This window comes from Bos indicus, chromosome 29 (assembly GCF_029378745.1).
Source record: "Bos indicus isolate NIAB-ARS_2022 breed Sahiwal x Tharparkar chromosome 29, NIAB-ARS_B.indTharparkar_mat_pri_1.0, whole genome shotgun sequence".
Taxonomy (NCBI): Eukaryota; Metazoa; Chordata; class Mammalia; order Artiodactyla; family Bovidae; genus Bos; species Bos indicus.
The window spans coordinates 1,154,833-1,179,415 of NC_091788.1; the positions used below are offsets into that span (position 1 = coordinate 1,154,833).

At 38.5% G+C, this 24,583-nt stretch overlaps 2 protein-coding genes and 10 non-coding genes across 34 annotated transcripts in view; 9 read left to right on the forward strand and 3 right to left on the reverse strand.

Annotated features, from left to right (window-relative positions):
* The first annotated feature begins 16 nt into the window (after positions 1 to 16).
* On the forward strand, positions 17 to 6,009 carry TAF1D (TATA-box binding protein associated factor, RNA polymerase I subunit D). Its single transcript, XM_019954715.2, is given in 7 exon segments — positions 17 to 163; positions 1,632 to 1,784; positions 2,404 to 2,788; positions 3,769 to 3,944; positions 5,189 to 5,246; positions 5,599 to 5,718; positions 5,721 to 6,009. Coding segments are annotated over 6 exon segments (858 nt in total). The 5' UTR covers positions 17 to 163; positions 1,632 to 1,725; the 3' UTR covers positions 5,781 to 6,009.
* A 276-nt stretch (positions 6,010 to 6,285) lies between these two features.
* LOC139180829 (small nucleolar RNA SNORA40) lies at positions 6,286 to 6,412 on the forward strand. Its single transcript, XR_011565078.1, has one exon. It is a non-coding gene; the product is annotated as a small nucleolar RNA SNORA40 (small nucleolar RNA).
* A 1,681-nt stretch (positions 6,413 to 8,093) lies between these two features.
* On the forward strand, positions 8,094 to 8,224 carry LOC139180826 (small nucleolar RNA SNORA18). The gene has a single exon (XR_011565075.1). It is a non-coding gene; the product is annotated as a small nucleolar RNA SNORA18 (small nucleolar RNA).
* Positions 8,225 to 8,373: 149 nt separating this feature from the next.
* On the forward strand, positions 8,374 to 8,444 carry LOC139180832 (small nucleolar RNA SNORD5). Its single transcript, XR_011565080.1, has one exon. It is a non-coding gene; the product is annotated as a small nucleolar RNA SNORD5 (small nucleolar RNA).
* Positions 8,445 to 9,032: 588 nt separating this feature from the next.
* On the forward strand, positions 9,033 to 9,169 carry LOC139180820 (small nucleolar RNA SNORA8). The gene has a single exon (XR_011565070.1). It is a non-coding gene; the product is annotated as a small nucleolar RNA SNORA8 (small nucleolar RNA).
* A 484-nt stretch (positions 9,170 to 9,653) lies between these two features.
* Positions 9,654 to 9,787, forward strand: LOC139180823 (small nucleolar RNA SNORA1). Its single transcript, XR_011565072.1, has one exon. It is a non-coding gene; the product is annotated as a small nucleolar RNA SNORA1 (small nucleolar RNA).
* A 294-nt stretch (positions 9,788 to 10,081) lies between these two features.
* LOC139180819 (small nucleolar RNA Z40) lies at positions 10,082 to 10,155 on the forward strand. The gene has a single exon (XR_011565069.1). It is a non-coding gene; the product is annotated as a small nucleolar RNA Z40 (small nucleolar RNA).
* Positions 10,156 to 10,381: 226 nt separating this feature from the next.
* LOC139180825 (small nucleolar RNA SNORA32) lies at positions 10,382 to 10,504 on the forward strand. Its single transcript, XR_011565074.1, has one exon. It is a non-coding gene; the product is annotated as a small nucleolar RNA SNORA32 (small nucleolar RNA).
* A 301-nt stretch (positions 10,505 to 10,805) lies between these two features.
* LOC139180821 (small nucleolar RNA SNORA25) lies at positions 10,806 to 10,932 on the forward strand. The gene has a single exon (XR_011565071.1). It is a non-coding gene; the product is annotated as a small nucleolar RNA SNORA25 (small nucleolar RNA).
* Positions 10,933 to 11,074: 142 nt separating this feature from the next.
* CEP295 (centrosomal protein 295) overlaps positions 11,075 to 24,583 on the reverse strand; it is a 53,429-nt gene continuing 39,920 nt past the window's right edge. For 6 of the 23 annotated variants that reach the window (XM_070783387.1, XM_070783382.1, XM_070783388.1 and 3 more), the window contains 10 exons: positions 22,567 to 22,670; positions 21,991 to 22,093; positions 21,371 to 21,619; positions 20,434 to 20,573; positions 19,507 to 19,681; positions 18,306 to 18,949; positions 17,535 to 17,675; positions 12,000 to 12,093; positions 11,545 to 11,899; positions 11,075 to 11,386 (listed from right to left, as the gene is read on the reverse strand). In XM_070783387.1, coding sequence (XP_070639488.1) covers positions 11,245 to 11,386; positions 11,545 to 11,899; positions 12,000 to 12,093; positions 17,535 to 17,675; positions 18,306 to 18,949; positions 19,507 to 19,681; positions 20,434 to 20,573; positions 21,371 to 21,619; positions 21,991 to 22,093; positions 22,567 to 22,670 — 2,147 coding nt within the window. In that variant the 3' untranslated portion in view covers positions 11,075 to 11,244. Of the gene's footprint in view, positions 11,387 to 11,544; positions 11,900 to 11,999; positions 12,094 to 15,104; positions 15,602 to 17,534; positions 17,676 to 18,305; positions 18,950 to 19,506; positions 19,682 to 20,433; positions 20,574 to 21,370; positions 21,620 to 21,990; positions 22,094 to 22,566; positions 22,671 to 24,583 lie in introns of those variants that run through there. The other 17 variants (XM_070783386.1, XM_070783397.1, XM_070783385.1 and 14 more) reach the window with 17 other exon arrangements.
* LOC139180827 (small nucleolar RNA U2-30) lies at positions 22,181 to 22,252 on the reverse strand. The gene has a single exon (XR_011565076.1). It is a non-coding gene; the product is annotated as a small nucleolar RNA U2-30 (small nucleolar RNA).
* LOC139180828 (small nucleolar RNA U2-19) lies at positions 22,404 to 22,483 on the reverse strand. The gene has a single exon (XR_011565077.1). It is a non-coding gene; the product is annotated as a small nucleolar RNA U2-19 (small nucleolar RNA).

The window sequence follows — 24,583 nt, forward strand, 5'->3', positions numbered from 1 at the left end:
AGTTGTTATCGCGAGACTTCCGCCCCACTATTAACTTGGGCGCGCGGCGCGCCCAGCCTTTCCTCCCGCGCGACGGCGGAGGTTGCCTACAGTGTGCCTTTCGGAGTGCTATGGTCGGTAGGTTGCTGTTCGCAGCAGAGGCCCGTACCACGAGCCAGCGCAGGTTGGTATGCACCATCCGTCTCTGGAGGGGTCGGAAAGAGGACACTGGCGTCTGGGCCTTGCGGGCGGCGGAGGGGTCGCTCTTGTGGCTTTTCGCGGGGCGGGGCGGGGTGGGGTCCAGCCGCGTGAGTTGGGCCCTAATGGCGGAGGGCCCGCGGTGGTTGTGGACTGCAGGCCTAGGGCTGCGCTGCTACCGTGGCCCGAGCGTGGCCCGTGAATTGGATGTTAAAATGGAGCATAAACAATGCTTATTCTCTAAATGGCGGTTGAGTGGGAGGTAGCCATTGCTGACGCATTCTCGCCCGAAGTGGGCGCCTCCTGGAGACGCTTGCCCCAGGATCGCGCAAGGCGCTGAGGGGAAGTTGTTCGCGGCCGCGTGGTTTGGTCAGCAGAGTTACCGACTAGAAAGCAGCACTTCCACAGGATTGCTTTCCAGATTTCCCCAAAGATTGTGTTAACTTTAATTTTGATAGTGCGCTCAGGTACACCATCGCTGCCATTGGCTCCACTTAAGTATCTGCCTATAAAACCGGAGACCCGGGTTCAATCCCTGGGTTGGGAAGATCTCCTGGAGAAGGAAATGGCAACCCAATCCAGTATTCTTGCCTGGAAAATCCTATGGACGGAGGAGCCTGGGAGGCTGCAGTCCATGGGGTGGCAAAGAGTCAGACACGACTGAGCGACTTCACTTCATGACTTAGATTTTGCAAAGCTTGAGATCTCTGTGACCTATTGTTTTCCTGTATTTGAAATATATCGCTCTTAAAATGCTAAAAACTAAGAACAGTGGGAGAATGATGGTATCCTCTATAAGGGAGGTTGAGAAGACTCTGAGGGATGGTATGAGGTGGGAGGGGGGTTCAGGATGGGGAACACGTGTACACCTGTGGCGGATTCATGTCGATGTATGGCAAAACCAATACAATATTGTAATTAGCCTCCAATTAAAATAAATTTAAAAGAAATAATTTTGCCCTAAATACTGTATCCAAGGAAGTGAAAAAAAGACAAAGGGCATTGTCTGCAAGCCTTTTATTGAGAACTTGGAGAGTTCAGAATTTTTAATACCCCAATAGTAAATCCCAGACCAGGAGTTTGGATTTTTTTCCTTGCTATACTGGGCCACACATAGTAGTTAACTTACGCTGTTGAACACTGATACTCTTCATTGTACATTACTATGGCTAAGGGTTAAAATTACATTTTGGGAAAGTTCCTTGATACTGTTGGAAATTACCTATTCTTCCGGAATCTTATTCCATTGGACAGATGAAGGAGGCAAAACTGAAACAGAACCCGTGAATCAAATCTCTAGATTTTAGAATTGATCTGAATTTACAGTTACTACTAGAAAATATTAAAGGCTTTGTAAGTGATATGGCCTTAATTTACATATTATTTACATAACTCACAGCTAAATCAAAATTTGCATTACTCTGATTACTAACTGTTGGCATTAATTTGTTCAGGGAAACTACACCACTACACTAAAATTTACCATATTTTATATGGTCAGAAATCTGTTCAAAGCAAAAGATAATTTGAGAGGGACTTGGATCAAGAATGGATTCTCTTAACTATACAACAGCATGTGATTCAGCTGTGGAAACTGAGAATCAAAGGTAAGTGCCTTTTAAAAAAAAAAAGATTTTTCCTGGATAAGAGACTGGATGCTAATATTTACTATATTTGAATTACTGGGAGGGCATAAATCATTGTCAGTAATGAGTGGTGGTAAATGTAATTTTCAAGAATTGAAACAGAAAAGGAAAACTTGGTTTGGACAGGCCTTTGAAGTTTTTGAACTAAGAAGATGGGTATTAGTCTTGCTTTAAAATCAACTTGTTCTCATTATTTCACATTAGCAAGGATGCTGGCTTATGTATTACGATGAAATGTGTCTAGTCTAAATCATTGATCTCACTGGGAAATCACAAGCATTTCTAGTATATTCACATCAGATACCTCTCTACTAAGATACTCTTGTTTTATTTAGAGGAGGCTTTGTCCTATTTCGTTTAGGATCTAGCAGTGGACAGAATACCTTTATGGAACTTACATAAAGGAAGATCACCATGGCAGTGGCATTATGGCCCACTTTAGCAGTTTGTTAGTACTGAGCCCATCTTTTAAGAAATTATTCTAAGCGTGTTTTCCTGCTTTGATTTTAAAAACGTGTATTATTGGTAATAAATATTCAGTAATTTGAGAGGGTGTGATTAATCTTTCCCTGTTTTCTAGTGACAACTCTTCCTCTGGTAGCAGCTTATTTAAAACTCAGTGTGTTCCTGTCCCACCTAAACGGAGGCAAAGAAACACTATTAGAAAATTCGTTCACATACCCAAAAATACTCAAGCAACAGAGTCATCTAGTGACTCATCTATAGAGCCAAGACCACTGACTTTAAAGGCTATTTTTGAAAGATTCAAAAATAAGAAACGTAAACGTAAAAAGAAGAAATACAAGCCAACGGGAAGATCAGTGGGAAGACCAAAAGGAAGGAGAACCACTAGATACTCACAGATTACTGAGAAACAATTTAAAGACAAAAGACCTGGTTTCCCATTTTTAGAATCAGAAAATGGAAGAAAACCATTACCTTGGAGAAAAATTTTAACCTTTGAGGTGAGTCATTATATATGCTCATACACAGCTTAAATGTGTGAAATGAACTGTTGGTCACTTTCAGAATTTAGTTAACACCTGGAGCATGCAATTTGTAACTTTGATAATACTTCTTTATCCTGACTATACTGCCACTTAAATGCCACCTCCGTCCTTCAGTTCAAAGTTGACTTGGGCTTCTGGAGGTAATCTTCACTGGTTTGGGTGGATATATCTGCATGTAAAGTGCTCCAAGGATGTTTTTATACCTTGCTCTTACCAAACAGGTTTTAAACATCATTCCTAAAACTCAAATAATGCTTCGTTGTTTTACTATAACCTAAGTCAAACCCACACCTGACTTTCGTGTTCAGTGGCTTTAGTAGATTTCATTTCTGAATCAATCACCTGACAGGTCAGCCAGTTCATAGCAGTAGACTCAAATATTTGAATTTTAAGTGACTACATAATTTGTCAGACACAATTGAGCAACTTCACTTTCACCTTTCACTTTCATACATTGGAGAAGGAAATGGCAACCCACTCCAGTGTTTTTGCCTGAAGAATCCCAGGGACGGGGGAGCCTGGTGGGCTGCTGACTGTGGGGTCGCACAGAGTCTGATGACTGTAGCAACTTAGCAGCAGCAGCATAATTTGATGTCACTTGTTCTAAAATCTGATTTATTGGAAAGGATTAGTAATTATTAACCTTTTATGTTTAAAGTGACTAAAAAAGATCTTTCAATTTGCATTAAAAAATAAGTCTTTAGAAGCATCCAAACCATATAGATTTGTGCTTGTTTTTCTTGGTGTACCAACTTTGGTAACTCGCTCGGTAGAACAGTGAATTCTTTTTATAAGCAGTGTTTGATAGGGGTGATCACCATATGGCAGAGTTAGAGCTTCCTTGTTATAGAACATAAGCATCTATCTGCTAAGCTGTGGCAGAAAAATTTTTTTTTCCAAGTCTGTGACTGACAACAGGATGTTCTGGTATATAGCAAGCAGTGGCAAGAGGATTTTTTAACTACCTTGAAAAACTGAAGTATGAATACTACCTCAAGGAATCCTTGAAACAGATGAATGTTGCTGAAGATTTAGAAAAAGACGACCTCGATAGTCGAAGATACAGATACTTGGATGATGACGGATCTCTCTCTCCTATTGAAGAGTCAGCGTAAGTTCAGACATTGGAACAATTTTAAACGTTGTGCTTTTAAATTTTTATGTTGCTCCACATTATACTATCAGTTTAGATTTTGATTTAATAGTTTAAAATTCATATTAAATGTTCAGTTCAGTCGCTCAGTCATGGCTGACTCTCTGGGATTCCATGGACTGCAGCATGCCAGGCTTCCCTGTCCATCACCAGCTCCCAGAGCTTGCTCAAACTGTCCATCCAGTTGGTGATGCCATCCAACCATCTCATCCTCTGTTGTCCCCTTATCCTGCCTTTAGTCTTTCTCAGCATCAGGGTCTTGTCCAAGGAGTTGGTTCTTTACATCAGGTGGCCAAAGTATTGGAATTTCAGCTTGAGCATCAGTCCTTCCAAGGAATATTTAGGACTGATTTCTTTCAGGATTCACTGGTTGGATCTCCTTGCAGTCTAAGGGACTCTTAAGAGTCTTCTCTAACACAACAGTTCAAAAGCATCATTTCTTCAGTGTGCAGCTTTCTTTATGGTCCAACACTCATATCCATACATGACTATTGGAACAACCATAGCTTTGACTAGACTGACCTTTATCAACAAAGTAATGTCTGCTTTTCAATATGCTCTCTAGGTTGGTCATGGCTTTTCTTCCAAGGAGCAAGCATCTATTAATTTCCTGACTGCAGTCACCATCTGCAGTGATTTTGGAGCCCAAGAGAATAGTCTGTCACTGTTTCCATGTTTCCTCATCTGTTTGCCATGAAGTGATGGGACCAGATGCCATGATCTTAGTTTTCTGAATGTTGAGTTTTAAGCCAACTCTTTTCTACTCTCTTTCACTTTCAAGAGGCTCTTTAGTTCTTCTTCACTCTCTGCCATAATGGTGGTGTCATCTGCGTATCTGAGGTTATTGATATTTCTCCTGGCAATCTTGATTCTAGCTTATGCTTCTTCCAGCCTGGCATTTCTCATGATGTACTCTGCATATAAGTTAAATAAGCAGGGTGACAGTATACAGCCTTGACACACTCCTTTCCCAATTTGGAACCAGTCTTGTTCCATGTCCAGTTCTAACTGTTGCTTCTTGACCTGCATACAGGTTTCTCGGGAGAAATTCATTAATTCTTTAAGGATTAAATGTTACTTAATAAGTATTCATACTTAAATTTAATAGTGATAATCAACTGGTATTGCGGATTCAGTTGTATGTCATAACAGTATGCTATGAATTTATTGTCATCTGAGTGATAATGTTTTTAATATTGCAGAGCAGAGGAGGAGACTGCAGCAAACCTTGAACATGATGAATGTGATATTAAGTTGGTGGTAAGTGACATTTTTATTCCATTTTGTTTTGGGAGGGCAGGAGTTGACAAAGGGAGATTTTCATCCTGTAGTGTTAACTGTCTAATTTTAGAAAGCCTCAAAGCCCTTGGTGCAAGAAATGTGAGGATAAAAATGAGAATTTTATAGATAATTGAGAACATCAATTAGCAGTACTGTGTCAATAAGTGTCAAGAGTATTGTAAGTCTTCATGTGTTTTATTGTTACTAGGATATCAAATAAGAAAGAAAAAAATCCAAATGTAATTTTCAAGTTATTTTAAGTTAACCTAGTTGTATGTAATTACTAGTGCAGTGAAATTGGTTATATGTCTTACCAATACTTCTTATGCAGGAGAACAGTTATTTCATAATAAGTTCTGAATTTCCAAAGAAGAAGCAGAATGTACATTTGGATCAAGAAGAATATACTGAAGAAACTGCTTTGCTTAAAAAGAGAACATCAAAATCTAAACACTGGATAGAGGACAAAATGGCCTGAAGAGAGATAAGATTATAGAGGACAAAATGGCCTGAAGAGAGATAAGATTATAAATACCAGACAAGGTAAACAGAATAAAAGCAAAGATAAGTGTATATATATATATGCCAGCCTTAGGAAAAAACCCTGTAAGAAAATAAAGAATACTTAAACAGATTTGTGAAACTCCTGAAGTAGTTATTATAAGAAAAATTATGTAGAAAAAAATTGAGGCTGTTACTGCAGAGATTGACTTGACAAATAATAAACAAAAGTCCTACTGTTTTTGCCTATTATGGTTTATTTCTATGTAAGAGAACTTAAAGGTACCATTTTAACACTGAATCAAATAACAGATTGTAATCTTGAAAAGTTTGCATGAACAATGATTTTTTTTCCACCTACCCTCCTGAGGTAGGGTATCTACAATTTCCTGTTTTTGTTTTCTTTAGACAAGTTTAGTGTGAAATGCTGAGTACTGTAATAACTTAATTTTCCCTTCCTAATTACCTGTATTTCAAATATCCTTTTCATCACCACATATATAATGCATTTTATAGTAGCACTTGTGTTTGTTTTTGTTTAATTTGTGGACAAAGACTTACAGACAAGTGCGAAAGTAAATCCTCTTTTGCAACCCACAACTCATTGTTCAGTATGAGTTTTGATACAGATAAGAAGGAACATGATCCATAAAATGGATGTGTATTGATGAGCATAAAGATTGCTTCCAGGGCTGTAAAGCTAAATAAGCTTCTAAATTACCAGCTATATTGATCCTAGTACTCAGTTTTAATGTTGACATAAAACAAAGATGGGCTTCTTTTTTTAGGCTTTTATCTTCGGAATACAGTATCTGGATTTTGCAAAGATATGTCTAATGCTTTAGGTAAGTTTTGTTCAGATTTGTGTAAATATGATACATTGTCAGAACTTCTCCAGAGGTTTAATTTTTGAAAGCCATTTTTGCCAACTTTAAATTTCTATTCATCATGTAATTTCAGAAAATGCATCTCAGGATTGGCATGTTTTATAGTGACATTGTGCCAGGATTTGCTTGCAGGAAGGGGTCCCAGAACTATAAGCTATCAGAATCTTGGATATTCCCTCTTCAAGCATATGAATTTTTAATCTTCTAATACCCCCTGTACATTTTAAAAATTGAAGCATAGTTGATTTACAATGCTAATTTCTGCTGTACAGCAAAGTGACTCAGTTATATAATTTTTCTCTTATGATCTATCACAGCATATTAATTCCCTGTGCTATATAGTAAGCCCTTGTTTATCTTATGAATTTGTATCTGCTAATCCCAAGTTCCCAGTCTGTGGCTCCCCCACACCCCCACCTCTTGTCCAACCACAAGTCCATATCTGTTTGTTTCATAGATCTGTTCATTTGGGTGGTAGTTTAGATTCCACATGTAAGTGATACCTATTTCTGACTTAGTTTGCTTTCTATATCGCTAGATCCATGTTGCTGCAAATGGCATCATTTTCATATTAATGGCTGAGTAAAATACACACCCCTCCCACACATCTTTATCAGTTCATCTCTCAGTGGACATTTATGTTGGTTCCATATCTTGGAACAGTGCTGTAGTGAACACAGGTACACGTATCCTTTCCAACCATGTTTTTCTTTGCGTGGGATTGCTCATCATATGGTAGCTCTCGTGTTTTCTGTAGTGGCAGTACCAATCTACATTCTCACCAACAATGTAGGAGAAGGTTCCTTTTTTTTTCTCCAACACCCTGTCTGGCATTTATTATTTGTAGACTTTACGATGGCCATTCTCACCAATGTGAGATGGTACTTGATTATAGTTTTGATTTGCATTTCTCTGTAGTGATGAGCTCTAGAACCCACACCCCCTGCAGTGGAAATGCTAAGTCTTAACCAGTAAACCACCAGGGAAGTCCCACAATATTTTGATGCATATACTAAAATGAAGTAGAAGATTATATAGTGTAATGTTAGAAATGACTACACAGGACACATAATTTCATAAATCTGAATGATATACAAATGCCAAATTTGTCCTCAGGGATCCCCAAATGGTCAGAACATCAGGCATATTAACATTTTTCTGTATTTTCATAATTGTTATCAATGAGAAAATATTTTGCATTTTAGTTCTCAATTTAAAGGCAAAAATTCATTTAAATAGTTTTGCAGTAATCTGGTAATGAAGTTGTTAATAATAAAGCTTAAATTTACATATGTAATTTTTTGGTTCAGCTGTAATAGCTACTTGGTACTTTATACTATCTTTCCTAAGGATTGACTTTAAAATACATGTCGTGATTAATTCATTGTATGATTTCTTTAAATTACTTAATTTAAAATTAATTAAACAATGATTAAGCATTGAGGTCTATCCCGATGGGGCTTTTTCTATAAACCTACATCGTTGGAAACGCCTCATAGAGTAACTATGTAGTTTCCTTTACTCATAGAACTACCTGTTAGATCTGTGGGAAAAAACTACAAGACAAAGCTGCCAATTAAACTATGAAAAACCTAACAGTTTTTTTTTTAATCTTAGGTATTGGCATATCCCAATGATCTGTGTCAAGTTTTAGGGTGGGATAACTTAGGTGAGTTTTAGTTAGTGACTATAATTTGGGGGGAGGGGTTACCATTCCAGTTCAGATGATGAATTTAATGTTCAACTGCTGAATGATACAGATATGAACTAAAACTTAATTCTGATAGAGCTGAGTATAACAAAATATTTAAATAAGCATATATTTAAGTTTTTTAATCATGAGTAAGTAACCCATAATCTATTATTTGGTATCCACAGGAATTAATATGATTTGAACTTGGTAAGTTTTTGGTAAGTAGAATATTTAATTTCTATTCAAATAGGATTCAGAAGTTCTGAAAACAATGAAATTTTGAGTATGGTATTCCATTACTATTGTGACTGCTAGTTATTTAGGTGTAAAACAGAATTATCAAGATTTTGGCCAAAAATTTGCTGTAATACTTGTACTCATTGGAAAAAAAGGAAGACACAGCATATGTAGGGCATGAAATGCCCTGGTCCCTTGTATACTTTATTAAACTAGTATGTAAATAGCAAGTATGATTGGATAGTTTCCTACGTAAGTTTTATAGGTATAAAGAGGGTAAAAAGGTAACGAGTTAAGTTTATAATTTAAGAGTTAATGTAGTTGGTTGCTTACTGGAATGACAAGAAAAAATTATTTCACATGTTAAATAGAGGTGTGTGTGAAAGTAAATTTCTCAGATAGTATCATTACAGAATGAGGTTGGAGTGGTTCCAGTTCAATCATAATTGCACTGCATGGTATCTGCATTCAGCAGTTTGTTCCTGCTGGCTGTTCAAAAGACAGTGCGATATAAATTCAGTATCTGGCATCGTTGGTTTTTTTGCTTTGTGCATATTAGACCTGGTATTTCTACTGATACAAGTATCCTTTTAGTTTCTTATACTGGTCAGTTTGACAGAATCTTCAAAAGTAACTAATACTTTTTTTTCCTATGGTTGTCATTAAGAACTAGACAGATCCCATCTCCTGACCCTAAACAGGTATTTTGCTTTTCACTTTCTGTTGCTTTTAGCAGCTTTCCTTTGCTGATAGCATGCTTAACAAAGCGGAACTTCTATACAGGTGCTGCTGCTAAGTCGCTTCAGTCATGTCTGACTCTGTGCGACCCCATAGATGGCAGCCCACCAGGCTCCCCTAGGCAACAACACTGGAGTGGGTTGCCATTTCCTTCTTCAGTGCATGAAAATGAAAAGTGTGCTCAGTTGTGTCCAACTCTTAGCAACCCCATGGACTGTAGCCTGCCAGCCTTCTCTGTCCATGGGATTTTCCAGGCAAGAGTACTGGAGCTGTACAGGTGCAGAAGAAGCTTTTTGCACATTGTCTTAAGCTTGGGAAACTTATTTACAAAGCCTCATTCTACTGAAAATGGGCACTTGTTCATGGTGTCCATAAAACTGTTAATGTGGCTACATTGAGAACACAGGTTTTGCTTCCATCACTGTAATTTTATTGCAGTGGTGACAATGAGACCTGTAACATTTTTCCATCACTGTAATTTTATTGCAGTGGTGACAATGAGACCTGTAACATTTTTTTTTTTTTTTGACTAGGCTCATGAGTAAAAATTGGATATAATATGGCTTTTCAATATTAGGAAAGATGAAGGAATAAACACAATTGTACTTGCTATATTTAACTTCTAGGATCCTACAGTAAACTGCTTGAGGAAATTGGGTCTTTGAAGATTACAGGTAAGATTTCGTTTTTTCCCCCTTGTATTTAATGCAAAAAACTAGACGTTAAACAGCCCATTACGTGTTCTACTGTTTTTTCAGGGATGTTATGATGATGGGCAAAATTGTTCAACTGCTCTGAATGGGCTGAGTGAAAATAGCCTTTCTGAACATCCACATTAAACTATATTTTAAAACATGACAGCTCTAAGATTAAAGTTGCCTGAGGACATTTATATTTTGCAACAAAGTTTAGGTATGAATGAAAATGGAACCGAATCAGTCCCAGTTATTGTTCAAATCCTTTTCTGTAGGTGGCAAACTTTGAAGTGAACTCCACTGAAGATCTAAGAGGCCCAACTAAAACAACGTGGCAGGTAATTATTATCTGTCAGATTTTGATGGTCATTACCAAGGCTTTTAGAACGCAGTTTCTAATTTGCTGTGGACATGACCGTAAAACAAAATCCCAACTAGGTTTTTCTTCCTGCTACTTTGTTAGCATACAGCCTGTTGGGAACATTTTATTAGCCTTAATTAACTACTTGTGAAAGTCAGCACTGTTCTAGTATAAATAGAACACAGCCATTTTTCTAATTAGCTTTTATAATACCCAGACATTGCTAGTCTATGCCTAGCATTGAAGAGTCTATGCCTAGATTGCTGGACTTGTTTTCTAGTTTATTACTGGGGTAGTTGGCTTCAGAACTTTATAGGACCATCTCTGAAAATGAAACCTTTAATATTTCTGTTATACAGGCATCACAGCTGTGGATTGAGCAGAACTTTTTGAAAGGTATGTACACATTAGAGAAATAGTTTTTGTAGGTCATTTCAAAGAGGGCTGATGGGACCAAATCCTGGAGCCCTTAACGCTGTGACCAAAGACTGAATTCTCCATTGGATATAATAGTCACTCGATAGTGCTATGTTTTCCTGATGGAGATACAAGCCACTCATATCCATGACAGGTGATGTGGGAGAGTGTAAATACAGTCTTCAAAATTTAACCAGTATCTACTCTCCTTCAGGGCTACCTTGAAGATGACAACCCTGGAGGAGCTATGGTGATTGGCAGTGGAAAGAATCAGGACGTGTGAAAAATCCTTAAAAATTTATTGACTTAAATAACTTTGCCTATGTTAATGAATAAAAAGAAACCTTTTGTGCAGAAAGTCAGCATATATTTCTGGCTCGAAGCTTCTCTAATGTTTTCTGTGGAGGAAATAGTATCAGTTATTATTAGTATCAGGCTCCGATGTGCCTTAGACATGAAAAGTTGGGGGTATGTATGGGATGCTGCTTACCTTATGAAATTCTTTTGTCCTTGCTCTGTTTTGGGCATGTGCATCTTGCTTTGCTTTGTCTTCCTTCTGCTTTCTCATTTCAGCTAATTGAAGGTATAATCTATAAGAAATTTGTATGGAATTAAAGACAGATACTTCAGATACATGTATAGTCACTGACTATGCATCTGACTATGCAACCCTATGAACAAGGGACATGGAGTGGGTTGCCATTCCTTTGTCTATCATATATATGTAAATCCATATACATATACATACCCTACTGCCCTTTTGTGCGTATGGGGTTGTGCAGTCTTTTTATCTTCAGGAAGCGACACCCTAACTTTACTCATACCCTTTAGGTCACTCACAAAGGAACCTGAGTGGAAAACAAGCCACTGAGTAAAATACATAATGCCACTGAATAAAACCACTAAGTAAATACATAATTCTCTTTGATAACAGATACCTGTAGTTTTCTCTGTTATTGTTTTGGTTTGAGAATATCCAGAGGCATGAACTTTGTCCTTTATCTCTTTCTGTCTCTGTGAGGATCTCTCTATAAATGCCTTTTTTCTTTTTATGAATGCTTCTTGTAAGCTCTCTGGTGCAGCTGTACACCTTGAAAAGGTTTCTGTTTAAAAAAGTTTTTTTTTTTTTTTTTAAATATGTCAGCAAGTCACAAATTCAAGTTTTCATGAATGGGTGTGGGTTCACCAATCTGATGCACATACCTCCACACACAGTTGGTCTCTCCAGTGGATGTTCTGACATGGCTGGATAATCTGAGTTTTCTGTTTCTGACAGAAGAGGCAGAAATTCACTCACCTAATGGCAAGAAAGTCATAGAAGACTTTACCACTTCAGAGAAGACTTTTACAGACTTTACCCTAGTTCTTTTGGAACTGCCTTTCTAGAAAATTCAGTCCTAAAGTTATTCAGAGTTAACCACAGCAGACGACCTTCAAAAATTGAAAGGATGAGTCAAGCAAGAACTGAAAAATATAAAGGAAAACTTAATTTAGCCACTAACTCACTCACATGGACCACAGCCTTGTGAGAATGAAAAGCTCAATGAAACTGGACAGTTTTCCTCAGACATGACCTCAATGGACAGGTCATGGTGGAGAGTTCTGAGGAAACTTGGTCCACTGGAGAAGCTTTGAGAACCCCATAAACAGTATGAAAAGACAAAACAATACAACACTGAAAGATGGAACTCCTCAGGTCAGCAAAAGAGATGGAGCCAAAGTGAAAACAATTCCCAGTTGTAGGATGTGGCTGGTGATGGTCCACTGCGGTAAAGAACAATACTGCAGAGGAACCTGGAATGTTAGGTGCATGAATCAAGATAAATTGAAAGTGGTCAAACAGGAGATAGCAGGAGTGAACATCAACATTTTAGGAATCTAAATGGATTAAAATGGACTGGAATGGATGAATTTAACTTAGATGACCATTAAATAGCTTAGAAGAAGCCCTCATAGTCAACAAGAGTCCAAAATGCAGTATTTGGGTACAGTTTCAAACGACAGTGATCTCTACTTGTTTCCAAAGAACCGTTGACTGTCACAGTAATCCAAGTCTATGCCCCAAACAGCAATGCCAAAGAAGCTGAAGTTGAACAATTGTATGACTTACAAGACCTTCTAGAACTAACACCCAAAAAAGATGTCCTTTTTATCATAAGGGACTGGAATGCAAAAGTAGGAAGTCAAGAGATATGTGGAGTAATGGGCAAGTTTCATTTTGGAATACCAAATGAAGTAGGGCAAAGTTTTGTGAGTACACAGGAAACTTCCCTCATAGCTCCTGCAGTGCAGGAGACCTGGGTTCAATTCCTGGGTTGGGAAGATCCCCTGGAGAAGGAAATGCAACCCATTCCAGTTCTTGCCTGGAGAATCCCATGGATAGAGGAGCCTGGCAGGCTATGGGGTCGCCAGAGTTGGACATGACTTAGTAACTAAGTCATGTCTTAGTAACTAACCTCTGGCTTCTCTGGTGGCTCAGAAGTTAAAGTGTCTGCCTCCAATGCAGGAGACTTGGGTTTGACCCCTGGGTCGGAAAGACCCCCTCGAGAAGGAAATGGCAACCCACTCCAGTATTCTTGCCTGGAGAAGCCCATGGATGGAGGAGCCTGGTAGGCTACAGTCCATGGGGTCGCAAAGAGTCAGACACAACTGAGCGACTTCACTTTCTTGAAACTAAACCACCACCACCACACAGCAAACACACTCTTCCAACCCTGACTCTACACAGGAGATGACTCTACACATGGACATCGCCAGATGGTCAATACCAAAATCAGACTGATTATATTCTTTGCAGCAGAAGATGGAGCAGCTCTATACAGTCAGCAAAAACAAAGACAGGAGCTGACTGTGGCTCAGATCATGAACTCCTTATTGCCAAATTCAGACTTAAATTGAAGGAAGTATGAAAAATAACCAGAAACCACTAAATAAAATCCCTTAACAATTATACAGCAGAAGTGACAAATAGATTCAAGGGATTAGATCCGATAGAGTGCCTAAAAAACTATAGGACCATCAAGTGATCAAGACCATCCCCAAGAAAAATGCAAAAAAAGCAAAATGGCTGTCTGAGGGGGCCTTACAGAGATAGCTGAGAAGAAAACAGAAAGGCAAAGGAGAAAAGGAAAAATATAGTCATCTGAATGCAGAGTTCCAAAGACTAGCAAGGAGAGAGAAAGCCTTCCTAACAGATCAAAGAAACAGGATTAAAGATCTAAACATAAGACCAGAAACTATAAAACTCCTAGAGGAGAACATAGGCAAAACAGTCTCTGACATACATCACAGCAGGATCCTCTATGACCCACTTCCCAGAATATTGGAAATAAAATCAAAAATAAACAAATGGGACCTAATTAACCTTAAAAGCTTCTGCACATCAAAGGAAACTGTTAGCAAGGTGAAAAGCCAGCCTTCAGAATGGGAGAAAATAATAGCAAATGAAGCAACTGACAAACAACTAATCTCAAAAATATACAAGCAACTCCTATAGCTCATCTCCAGAAAAATAAACGGCCCAATCAAAAAATGGGCCAAAGAACTAAATAGACATTTCTCCAAAGAAGACATACAGATGGCTAACAAACACATGAAAAGATGCTCAACATCACTCATTATCAGAGAAATGCAAATCAAAACCACTATGAGGTACCATTTCACACCAGTCAGAATGGCTGCAATCCAAAAGTCTACAAATAATAAATGCTGGAGAGGGTGTGGAGAAAAGGGAACCCTCTTACACTGTTGGTGAAAATGCAAACTAGTACAGCCACTACGGAGAACAGTGTGGAGATTCCTTAAAAAACTGGAAATAGAACTGCCTTATGATCCAGCAATCCCACTGCTGGGCATACACACTGAGGAAACCAGAAGGGAAAGAGACACGTGTACCCCAATGTTCATCGCAGCACTGTTTATAACAGCCAGGACATGGAGCAACCTAGATGTCCATCAGCAGATGAATGGATAAGAAAGCTATGGTACATATACACAATGGAGTATTACTCAGCCATTAAAAAGAATACATTTGAATCAGTTCTAATGAGGTGGATGAAACTGGAGCCTATTATACAGAGTGAAGTAAGCCAGAAGGAAAAACATAAATACAGTATACTAACACATATATATGGAATTTAGAAAGATGGAAACAATAACCCTGTGTATGAGACAGCAAAAGAGACACTGATGTATAGAACAGTCTTATGGACTCTGTGGGAGAGGGAGAGGGTGGGAAGATTTGGGAGAATGACATTGAAACACGTAAAATATCATGTAAGAAACAAGTTGCCAGTACAGTTTCGATGCACGATACTGGATGCTTGGGGCTAGTGCACTGGGATGACCCAGAGGGATGGTATGGGGAGGGAGGAGGGAGGAGGGTTCAGGATGGGGAACACACATGTATACCTGTGGCGGACTCATTTGGATATTTGGCAAAACTAATACAATTATGTAAAGTTTAAAAAATAAAAAAAAAAAAGAAACAGATGAAACCAATAGAATGGAAAAGACCAGAGATCTCTTCAAGAAAATTAGAGATACCAAGGGAACATTTCATGCAAAGATAGGCACAATAGAGGACAGAAACAGTATGGAACTAATAGAAGCAGAAGATACTAAGAAAAGGTGGCAAGGATACATAAAATAACTCTACGAAATAGATCATGATCCAGATAATCACGATAGTGTGATCACTCACCTACAGCCAACGATCCTGGAGTGCAAAGTCAAGTGGGCCATAGGAAGCATCACAAACAAAGCTAGTAGAGGTGGTGGAATTCCACGTTGAGCTATTTCAAATCCTAAAAGATGATGCTGTTAAAGTGCTGCACTCAATACACCAGCAAACTGGGAAACTCAGCAGTGGACACAGGACTGGAAATGGTCAATTTTCATTCCAATTCCAAAGAAAGGCAATGCCAAAGAATGTTCAAACTACAGCACAATTGCACTCATCTCATGCTAGCAAAGTAATGCTCAAAATTCTCCAAGCAAGGCTTCAACAGGACATGAACAGAGAACTTCCAGATGTTTAAGCTGGATTTAGAAAAGGCAGAGGAGCCAAAGGTCGAATTGCCAACATCCACTGGAGAAGGAAATGACAACCCACTCCGGTATTCTTGCCTGGAAAATCCCATGGACAGAGAAGCCTGACAGGCTACAGTTCATGGAGTTGCAAAGAATTGGACACGACTGAGCGACTTCATCATGGAGTTGCAAAGAATTGGACACGACTGAGTGACTTCACTTCATTGGATCATAGAAAAATCAGAGTTCCAGAAAAATATCTGCTTTATTGACTATGCCAAAGCCTTTGACTGTGTGGATCACAACAAACTTGTGTAAAATTCTTCAAGAGATGGGAATAACACACCACCTAATCTGCCTCCTGAGAATCAAGTTAGAATTGGACATGGAACAATGGACTGGTTCCAATTTGGGAAAGGAGTTACGTCAAGGCTGTATATTGTCACCCTGCTTGTTTAACTTATATGCAGAGTACATCATGTGAAATGCCAGTCTAGATGAAGGACAAGCTGGAATCAAGGATTGCCGGGAGAAATATCAGTAATTTCAGATGTGCAGATACCCTTATGGCAGAAAGTGAAGAGGATATGAAGAGCTTCTTGATGAAGGTGAAAGAGGGGAGTGAAAAAGCTGTTTTAAAACTCAACATTCAAAAAACAAAGATCATGGCATCCAGTCCTATCACTTGATGGGAAATAGATGGGGAAACAATGTAAACAGACTATTTTCTTGGGCTCCAAAATCCCTGTGGATGGTAACTGCAGCCATGAAATTAAAAGACGCTTGCTCCTTGGAAGAAAAGCTTTGGCCAATATAGACAGCATATTAAAAGCAGAGACATTATTTTGCCAACAAAGGCCTGTCTAGTCAAAGCTATGGTTTTTTCCGTTAATGTATGGATGTGAGAGTTGGACTATAAAGAAAGCTGAAGAATTGATGCTTTTGTACTGTGGTGTTGGAGAAGAGTCTTGAGAGTCCCTTCAACTGCAAGGAGATCCAACCAGTCCATCCTAAAGGAAATCAGTCCTGAATATTCATTGGAAGGACTGATGCTGAAGCTCCACTACTTTGGCCACCTGATGCAAAGAACAGACTAGCTGGAAAAGACTGATGCTGGGAAAGACTGAAGGCTGGAGAAGGGGACAACTGAGGACAAGTTGGTTTTATGGCATCACCAACTCAATGGGCATGAGTTTGAGCAAGCTCCAGGAGTTGGTGATGGACAAGGAAGCCTGGCATGCTGCAGTCCATGGGGTCACAAGGTCAGACATGACTGAGTGACTAAACTGAATAGCACTTTGTTAGCACTGTTTTGTACCATGTAATTGTGCTTCCCTGATAGCTCAGCTGGTGAAGAATCTGCCTGCAACGCAGGAGACCCTGGTTCGATTCCTGGGTTAGGAAGTTTACATGGAGATGGGATAGGCTACCCACTCCAGTATTCTTGTCTGGACAGAAGAGTTTGTCCTCAAGGACAGAGGAGCCTGGTGGGAGTCGCTCGGAGGCAGACATGACTGAAGGACTAAGCACCAGCAGCAGTAGCCCTATCAGCTTACCCACTGTCAGTTTTCTACTGTGAGCACATTCATACAGTGATACTTTAAGAAGAAATGCCATGTACAAAGCAAAGTAAAAATACCCTTATCCCCTAAATTTCAACGAGTTGCTATATAATTGAGGTTTATTAATGAGAGCTGTGAAATTTACCTGAAAACAGCTCTTTGCCTCATTTTCTCTCTTTTCTTCTAGGGTTAAGTTTGCAAAATCCATTTCAGCAATACTGATATCACTGGTGCTTGTCAATGTAAGTTCTGGTTCTTCCATTATACCATGGCCAGATTCTGTTTCCTGTGTAACAAAAGGGAAACCACATTCAGAAGGGAAAAAATAATGTACGTTATGGAGGAAGAACAGGTTGTTCAACTATGGACACCAGAGAAGATCTACTCTGTGCATTATAAAACGCTTACAAGCCTAGGCGGCCAGACTGGGTAGGGGCTGTACAACATCAGAGTCTGCACTCTATCTAAATGGAGCAGTGGCTGGCTACTGGGCTGCAGCCAAATGTCACTGCTGCTACAGCACCGTTTGTAAGTGAACAACCTTTAAATACTTAACAAGAATACAAGAAAATCCAAAAGGTGACCAAAACATCTTATTTTCTGCTTACCTGTGGCAGGACAAACAGTACTAGAAGGTAAAAGCTATGTTCAGGTGACTGCTGAAGCATAGGCTTAGCTACCATTTTTCAGGTAAGCTGGAGATGAGAAATGTACATTGGAAAGAAAGATATGTAAAATTCAGAGGGAGGTCAAGTTAAAAAATTTGTCATTTCTGCATTTTATTGGAGATTTCCAATGATTATGAGACTGTCTCAGATAGGAATGTGAACAAGTAGCTTTGTTGCACGTCCTGCAATCTTGTTTTCAGAGTCTTTCCTGAAAATGAATTTAAGTATACAGCACAGATTTCACTTACCCAGACTGGAATAGATCTCTGTAATGAAAATGATCCAGAATTTACAAAGAGCTCTGATTGTGCAAGTTGAGATGGGTTTCCTACGATCGTTGGAATTCCTGCCATAGTTGAGTCCTGAAGACATTTTTCATTCTGAACAGTGAGTGAATATGGTATCTGAATTGAAGTTCCCATCTCTACTGTCCTTACACATAAATGAGAATCAGTTTCCTCTATGTGTGGATTTAAATCACAGGTTTCTTTTTTATCATCAGTGAGTCCTTGACCTTGTAACACTGTATCAAGTCTTTCTGATAGTTTTTCAAAACCCAGTCTTTCTTTTCTGCCTTCTGGTTGGTCTTTTATTGACCACTCACTAGAGGTAGAACCACATGTAGTGCCATGCTGTAGATTTAACTGATGAAATACATTAGCCTCACCAGATGAATTGAAGACTGAACTTTGCAAATTTCCTACTGAGAGTTGGAAATGAACACTTTTTTGCTTGTTTTGTAATAGTTCATGTTCAGAGGAACAGTTCTGATTTTCCACATCTTGGGAAGAAGCTCTCGCTTCAATGCTAAAAATGCTTGGTAGATCGGCATGCTGGCTCCCTTCCTGTGAAGAATATTCTGGTCGAAGTTGTCGAAAAGATTGTTCAGACCCTGTAAGAGATCAGTTGATCATAATTAGGTGTTGTAAAACTTGGATATAGTCGCTAACAATTTCTGAGAAAATTATAAATAAAGCCAGGTTACTTATAAAGTTCAGGAACAAAAACTGATGTACACAAACAAGAATAGGAAGCTAAAGGACGGTCACAGTGATTTTAAATAATTACTGCACACACCATGTATTTTCTCCTATAATATTTAATAAAGGAAATACAGCTATTAGAGGCAATGAGGACTTTTCCCCCCATAACTGAATATTGACTTTTAAAAACTGAAACATTCATGTCTCACAGATGGGTATGCTGTGATGTGTATACACACACACACACACACACACACACACAATTTGTATAAAAAATTTTAGAAGGATACTTTAAGAGCTGAGGTAAGGAAGCTGAACAAGAGGCAGCACTTACTACCCTCAAAAGGAATAAGGGTATGAGTAGAGAGAAACCAAGAGCTATTGGGTGCAATTTCCAAGGAAAAATGATATAAACAACCATGAGAAACTATTGAGCTTTATTTAACTTTTCCGAACTTCTGCATACCCTCAATATCTTCTACAGCAAAACTCTGAGCTGTGTCACAAGCCAAGTTAGGGTCAGGCTGCTGGTTCAGACTGGTGTTAGAAGAATGCAGGCTGGCCCTCCTCAGTGCTGTAAAAGAAGCCATACTTTTGGGGGATGGAGTAGCACGGAGGCTTTCACAGGAAGAACCTGACCTCTGACGGGAAACAGGAAAAGGCTGTGTTACCAGTTGCATCAACAAATCCTCATGTTTCTTTGCTATTGCGCTTCCGTAATTACCACTTTACTATCACATTAACAACTTGCTTATTCAAACCCAATTCTTTCACTTTAGGAAATACAAAAGAGACTTTTTATTTAGAAAACAAACTGTATTAACTAACAAGACACAGTTCAGAACATGACTAAATCATTTTCTGATAAGCAGGAACTATGTAGACCTGCCTGGAAACAGAAACACCCAGGTTTGAATCTTAGCTCCTTTACTCTGTAGGAGGAGACTTTCAAAAGTTTGCAACATTCTATTTACCTGACTATTTAAGACTAAATTCCATCAAAGTAACCCCCGCCCCAAAACCCTGAAAACTAATGATAAAAATGTTCTCAAGTTTTTATGGAGTGACCCATAAAAAATACGTAGAAATAAAGCTGTTGGGACCAAATTCTAATGCACCTATTTTCAATCTTGGTTCCACATTGTAACCATTTTATCTGACTATTCCTAGATTTTCTGATTTAATTGGTCAGAGGTACAGTCTGGGCCTGGCAGGCTACAGTCCACTGGGTCGCAAGAGTCGGACACGACTTAGCAACCAAACCACCACCACCACAGTCTGGGCATTGGTAGCTAAAAGCTCACCAGATGATTTTAGTTGGCAGCCAAGGCTAAGAATCATTCTTCTGTTCTAACAGAAGAAAAGACAGATTGCAAAGAAGCATCTACTTTACCTGGTTAAAGTCTTTACTGTCTTGAGAAATCCCAGAGAAACATGATAACAAATCAAAATCTGGATGTGGTTCTAAGGGTTTAAATAGCTGACGATGCAAATTTGGAAAATTGTGCTCCAATTCTGGAAAGTCAAAGTCAACTGTTGGAATTTTAAGGAAAAAAAAAAAAAGACATTTATCTTAAAAGTAAAGCCTAGAAAAGTAGTACTAAGAACATATTCATAAAGGTTATTTTAAGGTAACTGCAACTCAACAAAATTACTTCCATTCCTCTCATTACCAGCAGACGCTTTCAAATCAAGCCCTATCATTTCTGATGCAAAAGTGGGGGGTGGGGGGCGGTTTCCAAACCCTTTGACAAATTTAAGTTTCCATTTCTACTAGCCTGAACATCTTTATGGGGTTAATTAGGAATAAGATGCCATTACGGTCACGGCTTTGCTACAATAAGCTTTGTTACTCTCAGGTCATTTGGGGATCAATTACTTAAGAAAAGCTCACTATACTGAGTGCTACCATGGGCCAGACACTGTACTTCATGTGTATTATTTCACTTTATGTGTATTATTTCCAACACCTCTTCTACAGAAGATGAAGAGTAAGCTGCCTGTGGTCTCAGGAAACAGTCATAGGGTCTGTATGACTTAAGTTTATGTGCTCAATACAGGCAGTACTGCCTCTGTTGCTATAGGTAACTTTGCAAAGGTAAAGGAAGACCTGCTCATCTCTTCTACATGGTCTTCAGTCTGATTCCAGAGCTCCTTTCACTAAGTGCCCTCCTCAGTGTTTTCCATGTTACAATTGCTACAGCAAGCCATCAAAACACAAAGCTCAAACAATCACTACTTCTAACTAAAAAGGATGATAGGTTAAAAATGAACACTTAGTTTACATAGACGTATTTATTAAAAAAGTCTTACTTTTAAATAAAACTTACCCCGAAAGTCTGTTTTTTCAGTCATCAAATTTGTTTCATTAATGTAATTGTCTCTCATCTGTTGAATGTGTGTCTGACCAGATGTCAATGTTTCCACTGCACATAAAAGAGGTTTATGGATGTCCTGAGAGTCCTGTCTTTGATAAATATCTTGTGTTGAAGGAACTCTAGAACTTAAAACATTTGTTTCCTCTTCTTTACCGGCAGGAGGTTCTTGTTCCCTATGGTCCACATGCTCTGGGAATGACTCTGAAAATGGAGTTTAATGAAAATACTTAATGGCTGGGTACTTCCTTTGAGACAGACTTTAGCAGACAGACATAGCAACATACATTGATAAAGAATCAGCACAACCAAGAAAAGTGCTTGGTAGTTCCCACTGATATTAGCAGACCCTACTCAATGTGCTATGGAGATTGATAGAGCATCACTGTGACTTCCAAACATGTTCAGAAGATCATACTGTCCAATATTCTAAAGACATGATTACTTTACTTTTGAGACTTAAAGAACAATCCCTCTCAGCACATTCTGAAAAACAAGGTTAGCTCTCATCACTGTACTGCAACTCAACTGGTGCTTGACTTTCAATTTGTTTATAAACGTTTTGATACTCGTACCTGGCTCTGTAAGGCTCAAATCTATGTTTTCGTAACTTAAAAAACTCCCAGTGGAAACAGTTATTGAAGATAGTGGCTCATGATAAATTTCTTGTGTTTCAGCCTAAAAATGAAGGAGAACATTAGGCCACTGTGTAGGAAGAAATAGCTAGAAAAAACCCAAATTGCCAACAGTAGCAGTTATTAATTCTGAGCTCAGATCAAGTGTAGAAACCTTCATAGTTATATAAAGTTCTGCAGTAAAATCTTTTCATCATTGCTCAGAATTGATCAGCCTTTCATACAGCACACCCACAACCAACTCTCACTTACCCACCAATAAGCCCCTTAATTATCCAGTCACCTACACACACACACACACACATGCACGCACCCACCCCTTCATACCCCTTATTTTAAATTATTCTTTTGCTTCTCAGAACTACAGAGATCATGCATCAGATACACTGGGTGGTCTTCTGATGCTCAGATTTGGCTACTTTCATCACTGATCCACTTCAGTAAGAGCAGATCTCAGAGAACACAGATGAAGCCAAGCAGCTCTAATGATGCAGGGCACATCAAGACATTACTAACCTTAACATCTAACTTCACATTTGGATCCAGGTACGTATGGCCTTCTCTCTCCACAGCATAGCTTAATACTGCATAATTCTCAACCACAGCCTCCTTGACTTTGACTAAAAGGGGGAGGGAGGAGGAAGGACTGGATTATGACAAATCAAATTCTTAGCACCAGAGGGCATAATTTCCTGCTTTCCTACAATTTTCTTTTTTTGACTACGAAGAAAAAATAATTCATGTTATTATTCATTAATAATATTCATAGTTAGCACATTATACTTTTTCATGGAAAACTGTGGTTGTCATTATTATTCTATGAATAAAAACCCTTTAGAAAACAGCCAGTGTGATTAGAAATGCTTCTATCATCATTTTAAGTGAAGAAGCAAGAATATTCAATCATAAGTACAGTGTGATCTCAAAGTTGAGAAAAATGTACATAATAAAGAAAGTGCAACCAGTGGCAGGACAAGGAGAAATTTGACTTCTTTATAACTTGCAGTGCTGTCTAAAATCACAGGAGCATGTACTGCTTTTACTATGAAATTATCATTCCTAATTACATTTGACATACTAAAAACACATACAAATTATACTATCTCACTATTAGTAATTTGGGTATTCTCAGTTAGTTTTTTTCTTACTCTCAATAGCCAACATTTGTGAGAACGCTGGCCAAAGCATATGTCATCTGTGGCTCTGAAACAGAATAAAATTAAAACTGTTCCACCAAATATAAAATAAAATTTTCATCTCATTATCACCATGATATTAAGAGATAATGCTAATTAAATGTTTCTTAAGTGTTTATGTAAGAAATGTTTTCTAAGAGGTCACATATTGCAGGCACATATGTATCTATATGTATGTAGATACATATTCATAAAATGATATCTATATTATGGATAATTAAGTAAAACTACAAAAAGTATTATATTTAAATATAATTTGTTTTTAAATACATTTTTTGACTCCTAGTTGAATTAAAAATATTGCGACATAATTTAACCATTAAACTGTTACTTGGTTGCTTCTATATACACTAAGATTTTAAGTGAAGAAAGTAAGAAACTTAATATTGAGTTTTTTTTTTTTTAAGCAGCTCATCTCAAAAGTCAGTTTTGAGATGAGAAGTTAGGGATTTTTCATTTCAGAATCACAATTCTGTAACTGTTATTATCTATAACAAACCAAAGATTCCCCCAGAGGTGGGTGGCCCAGGGTAGCATTTGGGCAGGGGTAAGAATTGAAAAATAAAAATGAGAGAGAGAAGCAAGGTCAAGTTACTTAAGATGTTGAAGAATTCAATGGATAGGTCCCTGAAAGTAACTGGAAGAGAAGTATCACTGGTTTGAAAACAGCTCATTGATAACAGGGACACAGTGGGAGGTTCCTAAAAAGGGGAAGTTACATCATTAAAGCAATGCCTTAGAGACAGTAATCTTCCCATATTGCTACAGGAAGGCAACATTTTCTGCTTTCCTGAGAAGCAAAGCACCATTTCCTGCTTTCCTACAAAAGCAAAGGGTACAGAGTGCAAAGCTAGGGAGTACCACCTAAAAAGCTGAGGAACCAAGGTGAGGTGATGACCTGAATCAAGCGTAGGGAGGGAAAAGACAGTAACAACACTTAGACCCTCCCTTCCAAAGTAGAAACAATACCACTCCAGGATAATTGTGAGAAAGAGACAAGCAGCCTCTGACAGCCAGGGGCAGACCTGGCACTACTGGCTTTGCCTTGGAGTTCTCCTGGTAAACAGGTACAGTGTTACAGAATACAAATATTGGAGAAGGCCACTCTGTGACTATGATGGGTCAAAACAAAATCAGACCATCAGTTCTCATGTCTGAACATAGACAAAACCATGAATACTGTCCAAACCACAAAAACAACCATCTCCTTATCCTGGCTGACATGAGTGACTGCTGTTTAACCAATTACAGCTTTACTTAGCCTAACTCCATTATTCCTACCTCCTAGATAAGAATTTTGTAGGTATTCAATAATAGAATCACACTTGCTTCCAGTA